Below are 16,288 nucleotides of genomic sequence, written 5' to 3'. Positions count from 1 at the left end.
CAAAATGATGTTAAAAGAATTGCTTTAAGGATTACCACATAAGAAATATCTAGTACCAGATCAACTTGATCATTGGTTCTAGCTTATTGAATAGACCATCATGCAAGCTCAAACCTAAAAAGGCTGAACAATGACAGTGAAAGGCGGTAAAAGTTACTAGAAAAGAGGTATATTTGGGACAGCCCAATACCTTGAATGGTTTTAACTCTCTTGATTCCAAATAATAATGGTTTTTGCTGTCCCAAATATACCTCTTTTTTAATAAACCAATGAACGGTGCTATTCAATTTTCCTTTTTTTTTAATGAGAAATTCTCGCTTACCAACTCTTTAGTTGGTGAACTGTTGTTTTTAGAATTAAAAAATAATGATACTTTTTAACCACTTTTCATGTTTTGATTGGACTAATTAATTTTAAAGAATTTTTTTTTTTACGTCCCCTAAAGATTAGAAACTTGAATAATACAAGGAGTGGTGTAAAAAAAATCACACGTTTATCCCAAATATATAACTAATTTGATACAAATTGTTAATCTATTATGAAAGCTTATTAAGCTCATTCATCGATCAATCATCAAAATTGATTATTGATTATTTTTTTCATGAATTTTCCGGTAAAAAAATGATGTGTGATTTGATATTCACCAACACGATATGTTTGGGAATTTTTTTAAATAGAAAAACAAATCGTACAATCATTATATCATATAAGAAAATAAAAAATCCAAAACACCTGTGGAATGGGCCCCATAAGAACCCGTGATACATTTTTCAGACGGCCTATAACCATATTTTTTTTATTAAAATTTTTTATATATATTTTTAATTTTTTTAATATACTGAATTTAAAAATAATTTTTAAAAAATAAAAAAATATTATATTAATATATTTTTAAATAAAATATACTTTAAACCACAACCGTTATTACAATTCTAAATAATTATATTAAAGTGTTTGAAAAGATCATTTTTTATAATTAAATAATTTTTTATTTTAAAGGATAATAAAGTCATTATAATATGTAAAAACATAATAAAAAAACAAAAACACTCTTACATAATTTTCAAATAATAAATGAACCAAAACAAAATACAATTTTCCCCTAAAAAATAGCATTTTAATAGTTTTTCAAAGAAAAAAATTGTCGTTTTACTAGTACAATTTATAATAAACAAAAACATATTCAGTGATTTTTCTATATTTTTTATTTTTTAAAAAATAATATTTTTAATGTTTGAAAGTATAATAAAAATTATTTTTAAAATATTTTTTATTAAAAAATATATCAAAATAATATATATATTTTTATTTTTTAAAAACCATTCTTTAAAATCAGACAAATCAAAATATTTTTTAAGCCATGTATCCAAAATGCAAGAGAATCAGAGATCGCAGCAGCTACGTGAAATTAAAGGCCGCGATATTGTCATATATAATACGAAAAAAACGGTGCGTTTTAAAATTCTATGCGGATCTGAGTAAAATCACACCAAATTCTCTCGTCAATTTCCACCATCTCCATCACTAGTAGATCTCGACGGTCACAAAAAAAATGGTGCTAGTATCCGCTGCACGTGATTACGTGAACCGGATGTTGCAGGACATCTCCGGTATGAAGGTTCTCATTCTCGATTCCCAAACGGTAATTTCTTTTTCTCACTTAATCACTGAATTATATCTTTATTTTTCCCATCATTTCGTTTAATCCACTCAAAATCTGTATAATTACTGCTGATTTCTCGTTAATCAAAGCAATTGCTAGGCACAAAAAAAAAACAGAACAATTTTTTTAGGATCGAAAACCCTAGCTCGTATTAAGCTAAAGAAGATGAGAAATGTGAGTTATGTTAATAATGTGTTTCAGGTTAGTATTGTAAGTGTTGTGTATTCACAATCAGAATTACTACAAAAGGAGGTATTTTTGGTAGAATTGGTAGATTCTATATCGAAGTCGAAAGAATCAATGTCCCATCTTAAAGCAGTATACTTCCTTCGCCCAACATTGGAGAATATTCAGCATTTGCGGCGTCAGCTGGCTAATCCTAGATTCGGAGAGAGTCATTTATGTAAGTTCTTATCAAAGGGTTTTGGAGGTTCAGTAATAATTTTTTTTTTCATTTTAAGTTTTTTATTTGATCGTGATGTATTTGCAGTTTTCTCCAACATGTTGAAGGATACTCAGATTCATATATTAGCTGATTCGGATGAACAGGAAGTTGTGCAGCAAGTTCAGGTACATCATTTTTCTTGATCTTTTATCTATGAACTCATTTATAACATATCATGTTTTCTTGTAGTAAATGTAGAGTATAATGCACATGTGAATTGAATGTCTGACGTGACTGGATCAACTGTCTTGCAAGAAAATCATATTAAGTATCACCTGCTGGAATTGTATAACTGATGAAATTCTCAAGTTGCCTAGCACAACTGCCCGGATTTCAGTCCTTTCATTCTAAAATGCTGAGAGGAAGGGTCTTGAGTAGGTCATGTTTCATAGGGTTTTGCTTTCATCGTAGTAGAATTGGTTAACATCCTTCTGTTTTAGAACCTGTCCAGAGCAATGTAGAAACAATTAGGTCATTGTACTAATGGTCTGATGTTGGCGTATAGTTGCATATATCTTGTCTATAGGAGATAAGATGCTCTTTACTTATCTGATTAAAATGGTTGTCTTCTACTTGGTGATTGAGAAGAGAAGTAATGTGAGTGCTCGTGGTGTGGCATTGTGGGTGTTGTCAAACATTATTACTGTAATTCATTAGATTTAGAGAATTTTAAGCCTCTAACAGAGGAAATAGAAAAAAAGACCTTTTTAACTAATGAGTCATGGTCTATTTGCAATGATTCGGAAACTTCCTCCAACAGGAAGTTGTGGTTACTTGATGTGATTAAGATCAAATGAGCATTGCCTTTGAGCTTTAATGTGTTAATTGATGTTAAGGACCTGATGTGACACTACCAACGAAAAGCTGTTGGAATGTTGCATTGACACTAAAGGATAAACGAAATTATGCCAAACTCAATGTGTTGGATCAAATATTGTTTCTTGTGGTAGGTTGAATGACAGATATATTTATTGTACTACTCGTTTGACATGTGAACTAGCTGGCTTTACTTGATATATGTTTTGTGAATTGTCAATATGTGATTGTATTTGCCAGCAATCTGTTCCGTATCCACCTTCTTGCTCAGTCTTTAATTTCAGATGCTTTAGATACATTTTCCTTCTATTGATTATGCAGGAGTATTATGCAGACTTTGTTGCAATTGATCCTTATCATTTCACTTTGAACATCCCTTCAAATCACATGTATATGCTTCCAGCGGTTGTAGATCCTCCTGGTTTGCAACAGTTCTGTGATAGAATTGTTGATGGCATATCAACGGTCTTTTTGGCATTGAAACGAAGACCTGTTATTCGATATCAAAGGACCTCTGATATTGCAAAAAGGATAGCACAGGAAACATCAGTGAGTGATACTTTGAACTGATGAAACTAGAGTAACATACCTTACAACTAAACATTTCTCTGGAAACAACTCTCCTATGTTGAGTCACAGTTTAACCTTTTTATTTTCCACTTTCATTTCTTACATTCAGGTTAAGATATGTGCACTACATGTGCATAGGTTACTCCATGTGTTGCAATACCTTTATGTATTAAAGAAGTGTCTGATTTTACTATACATTGTCGACAGTGAGCCCTTTATTTGTTCTTTGAAGATCAATTTCATAGAAAAAATGATTTTTTTGGTTAATAACTTTTGGGGCATGCAGAAGCTTATGTACCAGCAGGAAAGTGGCCTTTTTGATTTCAGACGTACAGAGATTTCTCCTTTGTTGCTTATAGTTGATCGAAGGGATGACCCTGTTACCCCATTATTAAACCAATGGACATATCAGGTTCAAGTTGTGACTATGATATGTGATTTCTGTGCTTTTCAAATGTCAAGCATGCCTTGTGAATTATTTCCGAGTAACAGTTGGGCAGCTCTTTGATTATGTTCATTTATTTTGTAGGCTATGGTTCATGAATTGATAGGTATTCATGATAACAAAGTGGATTTGAGTAGTACTGGAAAATTACCCAAAGACCAGCAGGTTGAGTTGCTTTTTTTCCCTTGCTGTAAATTTATAAAATTTCAAAAAGTTGCATAAGTCTTAAATTTGTGCCCCGTTGCTTTTAGGAGGTTGTTTTGTCATCAGAGCAAGATGCCTTCTTCAAAGCTAATATGTATGAGAACTTTGGAGATATTGGAATGAGCATCAAGAGGATGGTGGATGATTTTCAGCAAGTTGCAAAAAGTAACCAAAACATCCAAACAATAGGTTTGTATTTGGCAAGATTGAACATCCATATGTTTGATAATTTAGTTAATCTCTATGGTCGCTTGTAGGATTTTCAATTTAAACAGAAAATATTTTGAATTACTGCAGAAGACATGGCCAAGTTTGTTGACAGTTACCCTGAGTACAGAAAAATGCACGGCAATGTTTCAAAGCATGTGACATTGGTCACAGAAATGAGCAAGATAGTTGGAGAGCGAAGGCTGATGTTAGTTTCAGAAAGGGAACAGGATTTGGCTTGCAATGGTGGGCAAGTGGCTGCATTTGAGGTATTGCTTGTATTCTGACATATTCCAGGTTTTCCTTATTTTCTTGCTCGATCTGAGCATGAATTTTAAGCTAAAATCAACAATATATGATAGGCCTGATGCATTTAAACAAACTGACCAAACTGCATGAAAAAAACAATTAGGGAATTACTGTGCTGGTACCTTAAGATTTTGTTATAGATTGATACTTTGATTGGAGATAGTAGTAACATGTGTTCAAAATGAATATGGAGCGGAAGAAAAAAGAAAAATTAGCCAAGCCCAGATGTTCCAGTGAGAATTGGAAGACAGGTAGAAATATTGGGGTCTGTGTAGCAATCAGAACCCAGAAATGTCCGTGGCTTTGCTTTTTAATGCAAGAGATGGGGGTCAGGTTCCTAATGGAGTACAGCATTACATTTTTTTTACACCAATTAGGTGATTGAAGGGTTGTTGCATTATTATTATGAAATTAACGCTAGTGAAATTATTGTTAATTATAAGTTTTATGGTAAATTAGAAATAGGAATATGAATTTTCAAGCTTGATTGGTTCATCACATGTCAAAAGAGATACATGATTCTGTTAAACTAGCATTCCATGTTACTTCTTACAGAACATTTTAGTCTCTATGACTTTTTTATCAGTTGATATTGTTTGCCACCTGCCTTGTAATTTTTGGAAAGCCTTAGATTTATCCCCATTGTAATTAGTGATATCTGATTTCACAAAAATATTAGCTGATAAGATCTAATGGCAATCTGATGCTACATGCAGAAATATGTGGTGCAATTGTCAAAGCTTGACCTCCCTTCTTCATATATTTTTGCAGGCAGTGACAAATCTTCTAAACAATGAAAGTGTTTCTGATATTGACCGACTACACTTGGTAATGTTATATGCATTGCGCTATGAGAAGGAGAGCCCTGTTCAATTAATGCAGCTTTTTAACAAACTGGCTTCTCAATCTCCCAAGTACAAGCCTGGGGTAATTTATCTAACCAGAATATTGCTAAATAGCTGTACTAGTCTCAAGCCTTGCTGTATAAACCTGGGGTAAATCAGTAACATGTTTAGTGATGCATAAAATAATTGTAAAAAAAAAAAGTAAAGAAAAATCATGTTAAAGGGGCCATCATTTATGTTCAGAAACAGTGCTTAATACTGGTGGAAAGATATATATTAGATCATTGATCGTGCTATCCCTTTCAGACTCTTGCATGATATTACATAACTGACAATGAGAAGAACTACCGGCCAAAAATGTTTAATCTCATTTCTCATTTAAAATTGAGACTCCTTTAACTTTTATGATTATTTTTTGACATTTAACCTTCTTTGTGAAGCCCTGTCTGACTGTACTTAGATATCTTCTGTCCTTTGCTGTGGCTAGATAAGAAAGCTAAATGGTTAGATATATTAATTATCATGAAATGGCAGCTAGTCCAATTCCTCCTGAAGCAAGCAGGTGTGGATAAGCGTACCGGGGATCTTTATGGGAACCGAGATCTTCTGAACATTGCTCGTAACATGGCACGTGGTCTTAAGGTTTGAGTAAAAAAATGTTCTTTTTTTCTTTTCCTTTATGTTTCCTTTTTTCTTTTCCTTAGATATCTGTAAGTAGATGCTTATAGTCTTTTATCTTTGCATTTTTGTGATAGGGGGTTGAAAATGTATACACCCAGCACCAGCCTCTTCTGTTCCAAACTATGGAAAGCATAATCAAGGGGCGGTTGAGAGATGTGGACTACCCATTTGTTGGAAATCACTTTCAACAGGGAAGGTTAGTATTGTAAACATGGAGAAATCATGGTTATTTTTCAATTGTATTTGCAGAATTGTTCCAAGGGCATGGCAGACAGCTCAAGTTCATGTGATGCTGTGGTTATACCCCAGTAAATAAAAGCCAAACTGATCATGATGATTTGTTGTAGTACCAAACCCGCCTACATATTAGAAAATGGAAAACCACAATGATTTGCGTTCAATGTGAATGATTTATATTTATTCTTGGTGCAGGCCGCAAGATGTGGTTATTTTCATTGTTGGTGGAACAACATATGAGGAGTCACGCTCTGTTGCTCTCCAAAATGCCAGCAATTCTGGAACTCGTTTTATCCTTGGTGGTTCTGTGGTTCTCAATTCTAAGAGGTAAATCTGTCGTCATTCTGTTGTTCTCATGGGTACTCAGAACAGGACACCACGTCCTTGAATTATAGCAACCTTTTGGCTAATGTAGCCGCCTCCTATGCTTCCCGCATGGTTACAGGAGTTCTAGCATTATATGTTTGCTTGATTTTCATACACATTTGTCCATGCATCTGAAGGATTGAGAAATTATTTGAGGTCTATTTACTAAAAGTAATATTTGGGTCAGGCTCATATCAAGTTGGCTTGAAAACCTCTCTGATCTGGGATTGTTCACTCAGCTTCTACTTGCCTATTGGTGGGAGCTCGGAATATTGTTGCATCCAAAAGAAACTTTGGTCCAATCAATTACTGATTTAGGAGGTGTTTGTTAATTGTTTAGGATAGATAGAGGGAGTAAAGCTGATAGGAACTACTGTACCCACGATTGATGAGATGTTCTTGTGCAGGTTCCTGAAGGACCTGGAAGAAGCTCAGAGAGTAGCTAAATCCAGCACCAACGTGGTTTGAAGTGCAATTCCCATCTGTAGCTGTTTGAGATCCATGTATATACTTGTTTGCGGCTTTAGAAGGTCATTGTGTTTTGATGACTAGAAGTGGAAAAGTTGTCCAGAAGATTGCAGCAGCAGCAGCTTCATGACAGGTATCGCCGTGTTGTTACTGCAATGGGCAAGAGTTGGATTGATGAATTTCACTCCCTTGCATGGCAGTCGGAATGTGAAGAGTTTCAAAAGCCTGTAACACACTGTTAAATTAATGTTCATGCATGTATTATCTCACCTAACCAAGCCACAGTCAGATCTCTCGGTGCTTGGATTTTTAGTTTCATACAAGAAAAGAGGAGGAACGATGTTTATCCATTATAGAGTTTCTTACATTGGTGTCAGTTTAAACGAAAGAAAAATAAAATAAAATAAATTTGTTGTACACATCCATCAGACTGCCCCTTCTCCAAGTTCTTTGAAACATCTACAAGTAAAGTCTTAATATTTGACTTTTGATGAAACTTAGGCTTTATTTTTAAACCAGTCATATTGTCCGCATGCACACGAAATGTGAATTGATGATGTTCTAAAAGTGTGCATGTTATGAGTGGAGCTTTGCATAAAAAGAAAATAGATATTTTAAAGAGCTACTTGCGTGGAGGTAACGAAACTATATTAGTCAACTTGAAACGATTAAGCATAATTATTAATGAAACCCAGAACAAAAACAAAAGTAATTACGAATAGACGCTAATTTTTTTTTTTCTTAAGATTTTGTTAATGAGCATGAGTTGCAATAAATAGTTGCAGAATTTTTAAGTTAAACCATGCAACGCAGCTAATACCAATCGTTCTTTGCAAGTCCAGCATTGGTCCAGCAAAACATCACAAAAGAAAGGCTAGGAACCAAAGTGATTGTAAGGCAATGACTAATACATACAGAGCTAATGAACACCAACAAGATGCGTAGAGGCGAGCAACAAACCAAGATTGCCTTTCCAAAAGTGAGGGTCAATCCATTCCAAGCTAGATGGGAAAGGGGCTGACGCAATTCTAAGGTACAAGAACATGTTGATGAATATATAAAGTAAAGCTAGATGGGAAAGTGGCGTGATGAATGAAGGTCGTAACGAATGTAGCAAAGGCAACAGCCTATGAATGGAGAATTTTGATTCTTGCTTTTGCAGGAGAATAATTATGTGACACTAAGCAATGAGAATTAATTAACAAATCAAACATGGTAGTCGCAGCAAGCAAGGGCTGAAAATACAAATGATTTTGGGAGAAAAAAAAATCAATATCCAACAACACCATTTATTTTCTATTCCCACAGCACTGCTGACCTTTGCACATCATAGAATAGAAAGAATAAAAAATCAACCCTCTCATTCTCAACCTCCCAAGGACAGCACAGCCTCTCCCTGCAAAAAACAAAAGTTATTGACCGTGGTTCCCCCATGCCAAAAGAAGCATCTTCAATGATTGCAGAAGCATCTTCAATAAAACAGCAATAACATTGCAGAAGCAATGGGAAAGAGAGAAAAGCACCAAAAAGATAGATGAATGGAAAGTAAATTAAAAAACTCAAACATCCTCCAAACTCAACATTCATAGCAGAGTAAGAAAATGAGCAGGACCTTCAGGATGAAAGAGGCCCAGGGCAATGTTTACGAAGGTACAGAATGCAGAATAGCCTGAAGCTTAAAAGATGTCTGAGCAAAGGCGATCAAGGGCCCCTGTGGAACACCTAAACAAATAAATTCAGCATCAAAAGACACAGGCAAAACCAATTAAAGAGTTAACCATGATTGAAATAAAACCTAAGCCTTTAACGTGCACATCACAACACTATAAATCCTTGACAGAGGTTTAGTTCAAATTAAGCACCCCATCCAAATGACAGTGTGACAAAAAAAGACCAAAGCTTGAAAGAGAAGAGAATATGAATTCCAAAAAAAGTGTTTTCTAAACATACCAAGCACCCAAGGAAAATGAAAGCAACAAAAAAATCCACAATAAAGCCATCCAATAATGCTGCAGGAAGATACTTTCATGCATGCTTCCTACCCTCCATAGACTTGAAATCCCAAGATCATGGCTGTCATCATATTTCCCTGGCATATTTGGACCCTCAGATAATAGCATGCTTTTAGTCTAAGCCACACACAATATATGTTGGTGGGAGGAACCACTAGTGGTGGCTTTGAAACACTCAGAGGGGATAAAACACAAGGTTTTATTTCAAGAACACAAGCTTACAAAACACAAAATAAACTTACAACAAGCTTAACAATACACACCCTCTCTTTCTCTCTAGTGTTTCTCTCTACTCTCTCCACTCTCCCACACATAATAGCATAAGCTCAGCTTGCTATTTATACACGAATTCAAAACAAGAAAATTCAACCTTCAAGTGTGAAGGCGGCTGCGGACGGTGGTGTGAAGGCGGCTGGCGGCTGGTCGGTGGCGGCTGGTCAGTGGTAGCTGGTGGTTGCCTTCCTTAATCATCTAGATTGAGTTTAATATTCAACAATACAGGCAGTAGCAGAATCTACCTCAGAAGCAAAAGGAGAAATAAAAACAAAAAAAACCATCGACAAACACCTTTAAAGCAACAAATCACAGACACAGACAAAATAGGGACCAACAACATGAATATAAAAACCAATCCTTGGTGCAACAACATAGAAATGTTAACTCAAAATACCAGCCACCATGGAATGCCGTCTAAAGACAATATAACATAAACCGATAAGAAACTTGAAAAAACTGGCATAGCAGTGCATTAATAGAAGTACCAGCAAGGCAACCAATAAAACAAGAATCTTGTCAGCTCAAGCATAATGAGCAGAACCCAAACCTGTGAAGCCATCAAGAGGAAATGAAAAAAAAAAAAATCCAGTTAACATGATGGTCGAAAATAAGAAAACTGAAACCAACCAAAAAGAAAAAAAGAACAGAAGGCTGGAAGAAACTACTAGTAGACAAAAAATGTCACAACACCAAATTAACCAGAAGAAGAAGAAGACTTTAAAGAGGAGCTGCAATCGATGAAGGCTGTTAAACCTAAACCACCCCACCTGCTCTTTATTATAAAAGAAGACATCAAAACAGTAGCATGCTACTCTAACAAAAACCTAGAAACAAGACATGAAGTGACAGAACATTAGCAAGACCAATTATTTTTTTTCATAAAGGAACCAAACCAGAACAATTGTTAATGGAACCAACCCACACACATCTTAACAGCATTTGAAGGAAAACCAGAAGCAAAGTAACTAAAACTAACAAACCAATCGCTAACACCCAATTCAACGTCCAATCTAGCACAGCAATCACCAGCCCCCTCAAAGTCACTGCAGGATGAAATTTAGGCGACTTTCTTCTCTGCTAAAAGATCTCTGGAATGCTGGCTTTATCAACATTTTATGGGCAATCTGGTTGGAGAGGAACTCGGTACGGTTTGAGAATTTCAAGCCGAGTGCTACAAGGTGCAAGATTAGGATCATGAAGTGGGTGTCGGAAGCCGGAATCCTATAATATAAAAAGGCACAATGGTGAACTCTGTTACTGTTAGAGACCTTGAAGTTTTAAAATTATTCAAGTTTCAATGCCGGTCAAACCCATCTATTATCATAAAATAGAGCCTTCAGTTGCACAAGAAGAAACGGAGGTATAGCTAAGGGACTCGGATACCACACCTCTGAACTGAATAGTCATGTTGTAACGTCAATAAAGAAAATGTCACGTAGGCCCTTCCCATGCAGCTCCTATGACAAAGACAATTGCGCCTTGCATAGTGAATGATCATGACTGCATGCCATTCTTTGCTAGACAAACCTCACAACGCTCAACAGTCCACCAAGCCAGATGAAAACCAATGACTTGTTGGAACCCAACTCCAAGACCAGAGCACACTCTGCAGGCGAACTTAAACCGAGAAGAGATGTGAGGCACCCCCAAAAAAAGAAAAAAACCATGAGAAAAGCAAGGAATCCAAACATGAATGTCTAGCCACTTACTGTCGAGGAGGCGCGAACACCAACTTTGCTTGCCCAAAGGAAGCCCTGATTAACAGCAGTGAAAAGTGGTTGCACACGCTTCCCTAACCAATCATGCCTCCAAGAAAGAAAGCAAAGAAAAAATCCAAACAGCCCATGCTCAATAACACCTAGCCAAGAAAGAAAACAATGAAAAACTCAGGCAACCCCTGGCTAAACAACGCCCAATTACTGAATTCATTAAGGGCAAAACCGGCAACACACTGCTGCAATTCATGGGTCAAAATGTCTTTGTCCACGGTAAAGAGTTCATGAAAACAACGACGTGTTTTATATTTTTGTTAATGTGACATTTTGTTTCCCGGAAAGTCTCAGCATCGCATGTAACCAAGGATTGCCTTTCTTATCTATAAAATGATTGGCAAGTCATCTCACCATACAGATGTATGTTGCATGTAGGATGATGATCCATTGATGGATGTGTGTCTTTCATATGCATGAGAGTTGCTAATGCAACTTTCGAATTCTTGAAATCGAATCAAGCTTTCGATTTGTGACACGACAGGGACTGTTGCTCGATTATCGGAAACGAAGAGATGCATTTAGCCAATTTCGGTGTCTATAGGTTATCATGAAACTGGCTGCATTTAGCTCCGCAAAATCCCCTAGGTGTAAGCTGTGCTTCTGCAAATACAATCATGAAACCCTAGACACTTGTCTGATAACAGGTAACAACTCCTCCAATGGGTGCCAAGGAATTGGCTCTCTCTACGTACCCACTCCCCACCGCCATAAATGGCAACTTTAAAGAACTCGTCCCTTCCAATGGGTTTATCTCGACATTTGCTCCTTCTTCCTGTCCCTGGTGAGTGGTGATTGTGGCTGAGTAATTGTTTGTAGGTTCCTGTAGCGCAACTTAAAGATTCTGTCTCAGTTGCAGTCTCTGTGAAGCAGTAATATCAGTATCCAGCAGATCTGTATAATAATCATTATTCCTGTCAAAATCTCCTTCGGATTTACTATTCAGTTCAAAAGCTAAGTGTGAGTTTATTGTAATGAACTATTCAGAAAATAAAAAACGTGGTAAGGTTTAGTGTATTTTTATCGTCTCTAGAAAATAAAAAAATAAATGAAAATCAATTGCTGTACGATGATGAGAATCGTCTCTAGAAAATTCCAGGATTTCCATTTATTAATTTAAAACCATTTAATTTATTCATATGGGTGCTTGTTTATATCTGATCGGCAGATATCTGGGTCCCCCTAGTCTAGCGGTTCCATTGATTAATGTGCAAATTCTTACATGGTTCGTTGAATCAAAAAGTCTACGAGCTACTTTCCACTCGACAATTACTTGGATGTGATCGTCTTCAGAAAAACAAAAAAAACTCTTCTATTCTTGGTGTCTGGATTAACCCTTTATAATCTAATCTAACAAAACAAAAATCAAAATTACAACACTGTAATTTAATTTTACCTCATCAATCAGTTATAAGCAGCTAACATGCCTGGTTGATTTTTGAGCCATAGCTACCCCCATTAAAAACAAAAAAAAAACTAAAAGCACTCAATTTTTGATTGTGCATACAAACATAAAATACTGTGGAACGAATCAATAAATGATTATATTATTATTCTTAAATAGGGGTCTTTTTATATTCTAGATGCAAGGTAAAATATACCCTTAAAAAAAAATTATGATCCAAAGGATTTTCAATCATTTAATGATTTGGTTACACAATGAGATGACAGCATTGCTTTAAAAAAAAAGAGGTAAAAATTAGATCCTGTATTTTTTTTATTTTTATCATGATTTTTTCAATTCTAATCAATATAAATAAGATACAATTTAGTCTTTTAACAATATATAAAAATGATTAAAAAATAATCATTAAAATAAGATCAGAATTTCTCTGATAGGCACTCATGTTCATGCACCGCCTCTCAATGGTCAAATGCCACCTTCCACAATGTCATTAAAAGCGTCACATTGTTCTCTTCTTGATAATTAGGGCTGTGTGCATATTAGAGTAGCGGTTGGACTCTAGTGAATTTTTTTTTTCCTCTTTCTTTTCTATCTCTTTGCCTTGAATTTCGCATCAACCATTCTAAAAATAAAATGTGTCCCTTGGGTCTCAGTTGTATTAATTTTAATTTTTATTATTTTGATTGTTATTTGTTTTGTTTTTTGTGTTTTTTTAAACTGATTTTTTTTTCAATTTTGATCCTTAACATTTTATTTCATATAATTTTTGTATTCAATTAGATCTTCATTCTTTTGATTATAATTTTTTTTTGTTTTATCCTTTTCTTAATTTATTTTATTTTTCAATATCGCACCTCATGATTTTATTTTATTTAGTTCTTATATCAGATTTGACCATCATTGTTTTGATTACTATTTGTTTTGTTTTTTAATTTTGGATGATTAAGAATTTTGCTTCGTGATTTTTTTTTGTATTTGCTTTCCATGGAGTAATCATTGTCTCGTGACTCAGATCACGAGTTTTGAATATTAATCTGATTTAAGTTTTTTTTTGTTAATTTTTTTTAATTTCATCATTCAACATTAGATTATTATATCTTGAGCTTCATGATTTTTTTTATGCAAGGTTATCTTGATTTCATATCATTAATCACATGTTAGTCAAGTTAACAAGACTTGACTCAGGTTTTTTTCTAATTTTTTTAAATTATTTTTTTTTCAGTTTTATCTTTTATTATTTAGTTTGCTTGAAAGTTGATCCCCATTGTTTTATTCAATTTTTTCTATGCAAGGTTATCTCAGTCTCATGTCCGAATTGTAAATTTAACATACTGACTCATAGTCATTTTTTTATCCTTTTTCCTCTAATCAGTTTGTCCCTCAACATTTGTTTTGCTGGTAGATAAGCTTTGAATTCTTTTATTTTTTTGTTTATGAGTTTTTTCCTATCTCATTTAATTTTTTTGTTATCAAATAAGATTATTGAGATTTTTTAAAAATATTTAGAATATATATTTTTATAATATTGATAAATTTTTATTTTTTAATTAGTTATTAATATTTTTTAAGGTTTTTTTCATAATATTGGATTTAAAAAAAATCATGTGAACTAATAACCTGAATTCTATATTTAACTTACTCTTTAAAAAAAAATACTATAATTGTCTAGATATTGTTTTTTTACATTGAAAAACCTACTCGCAGTATAGGACAAGCCTATCCAATCCCATTATAGTTTTAGGGTTTTTTTTTCCTGCTGGGTAGTCTTTACAATAAATTGTCATCAAACCCTCCTAGAGCATTGCTAGTAGTGCACGGAAAGTAGGGCTATGCTCATGCTCCAAATTTCATGTCTCAAAACTTTAGCATGGACCAAGTCTTGAGATGAGTCATCATTACATTCTAATTACGTGTTATTTTTCGTTGGTTTGGATTTCAGTTGATCTATAAGGCGGTCTGCTTACACAAGTACTGTTTCTAATAATAAAAAAATAAACTAAAATTAGACCAAAAAAAGGTTCGTTAGGGCTCTCCATCAAGTGGCAGAAACACAGGACACAACATTAAACTGGCTTTTAATAAATAAGACAGCTTGTGATGGATCAAGAGAGGAAGACAGCCTGTGATATTGCCATACAAGTAAGATCAAATGTTCTGGTCAGCGTCAACAAAACTTGCCCGATATACATTTTTATGGCAAATGCAGATCACAAGGGTAACAAACTCTATATAGTAGCGTTAATATTTCCCCAGTTCATGATCGCCATCTAACAAAATTGGCAAAGCTAGTACAGTTCGAATAATAATATGGTCTGCAGAAGCGTTCGTACAAAATTCAAGGCTGAGGTTTGCCTCGAAAACAGTCCCGAAATTTACTTTTGAAAAATATTCGATCAAAAGACAAAAAGCTCCAAACTAACATGTAGTGACAAAATTGGCTTGGACTAATTGGCCACACCCCATCATGATGCACCTGTGTTTCTTTCTTCTCTAGGCTTTTATTATTTGCTCCAGGTTAGTGCTCCTCTGTTAAAAGATGGAGGAACAACATGCGGTGCTGTTTCCCTCTTCTCTTGCATCCAAGTCTACCAGTTCAGGGTTGTGCATGACTGAGACCTTTTTGCAGTTCTTGGAGAGCCATTTGGACTGCATGTACTTGGCTTTCCTCCATGGAGGAATATGGAGACCCTTTTCTTTAAATGATTCTTTAGCCGCCGAACATAACAGCGAGATTATCTTGTCAAGTCTCTCTTCAGTGCCGATGAAGACTGAAGGAAGCGTGTTAATAAGCTCTTTGTATGTCTGTGTAGGCCTTGCTAACTCAAACTGAGACCTAAAATCCATATCCAGTATCAGCCTTGTTGCCTTGTTGCTAATGTTGTTGTCCATGATCATCACATCTATGTACTCGTAATCACCTGTAAAGTGGAAAACTGAAACCCCAAACAGATTTTGTAAGAAGATAATAAAAAAAACATAATATTCACTGATCATGCCAGTCTTCAAAATTGATTAAAGCATAGAGAGATGCACCTCTGTGGCCGAAAGTGGAAGCCCAAGAGGTTTTACATAGAGAAGCTTCATAACCATCCATTTGCAATCTCATGACCACCCATTTCTTGAGACTACTGGGTTCCCCCATACCTCTAACATACATCAAGACTTTGTCAAGAACCTGAGTCTCAATATCTTTCGCCTCCAAAATAATATCCTAACAAATACCAATCACGTCCCGAGTAACTAAAATCAGACATGGAGGATCTTAAAACCAGCAACAAAACAGCAATGTAATGATTCTGCAAATAAAAGAAAATGAAGTCGTAGGAAAGAAAAAACAAACCTGCAAACTGGATTGAGACTTTCCGGGGAGAGGCTTTGAAGTTTTCAGTGAAACGGGAGTAGTTGACTGATCTGATTCCATGTAGTCTCTGACCATTTCGACAAGCTCTTCCTCTCCAAGGCTACCCATCGTGATCTGTAACAATATTTCTGTTTCTTCCCAGGGGGATTTTACATGAGCTTTCTGTTTATCAAGACCCGAAGAAGTCAACTATTGTTTCAAGTTTGTGT

The 16,288-nt window shown here is 35.0% G+C and overlaps 2 protein-coding genes and 1 long non-coding RNA gene across 3 annotated transcripts; 1 reads left to right on the top strand and 2 right to left on the bottom strand.

Moving 5' to 3' along the window:
* The first annotated feature begins 1,388 nt into the window (after positions 1-1,388).
* Positions 1,389-7,677, top strand: LOC133695123 (vacuolar protein sorting-associated protein 45 homolog). Its single transcript, XM_062116945.1, has 13 exons — positions 1,389-1,642; positions 1,865-2,066; positions 2,154-2,233; positions 3,246-3,473; positions 3,781-3,906; positions 4,024-4,104; positions 4,191-4,332; positions 4,441-4,619; positions 5,431-5,586; positions 6,039-6,146; positions 6,260-6,381; positions 6,618-6,749; positions 7,196-7,677. The coding sequence occupies exons 1-13, from the start codon at positions 1,553-1,555 to the stop codon at positions 7,254-7,256; spliced, it is 1,707 nt and encodes a 568-aa protein (XP_061972929.1). The 5' UTR covers positions 1,389-1,552; the 3' UTR covers positions 7,257-7,677.
* Positions 7,678-8,386: 709 nt separating this feature from the next.
* Positions 8,387-9,566, bottom strand: LOC133695124 (uncharacterized). Its single transcript, XR_009842368.1, has 2 exons — positions 9,207-9,566; positions 8,387-8,978 (listed from the first exon to the last, which is right to left on the bottom strand). It is a non-coding gene; the product is annotated as an uncharacterized LOC133695124 (long non-coding RNA).
* Positions 9,567-14,834: 5,268 nt separating this feature from the next.
* LOC133693413 (uncharacterized) lies at positions 14,835-16,288 on the bottom strand. Its single transcript, XM_062114622.1, has 3 exons — positions 16,059-16,288; positions 15,752-15,929; positions 14,835-15,651 (listed from the first exon to the last, which is right to left on the bottom strand). The coding sequence occupies exons 1-3, from the start codon at positions 16,185-16,187 to the stop codon at positions 15,248-15,250; spliced, it is 711 nt and encodes a 236-aa protein (XP_061970606.1). The 5' UTR covers positions 16,188-16,288; the 3' UTR covers positions 14,835-15,247.

This window comes from Populus nigra, chromosome 5, assembly GCF_951802175.1.
Source record: "Populus nigra chromosome 5, ddPopNigr1.1, whole genome shotgun sequence".
Classification (NCBI taxonomy): domain Eukaryota; kingdom Viridiplantae; phylum Streptophyta; class Magnoliopsida; order Malpighiales; family Salicaceae; genus Populus; species Populus nigra.
This window is presented reverse-complemented; position numbering and strand designations above follow the sequence as displayed.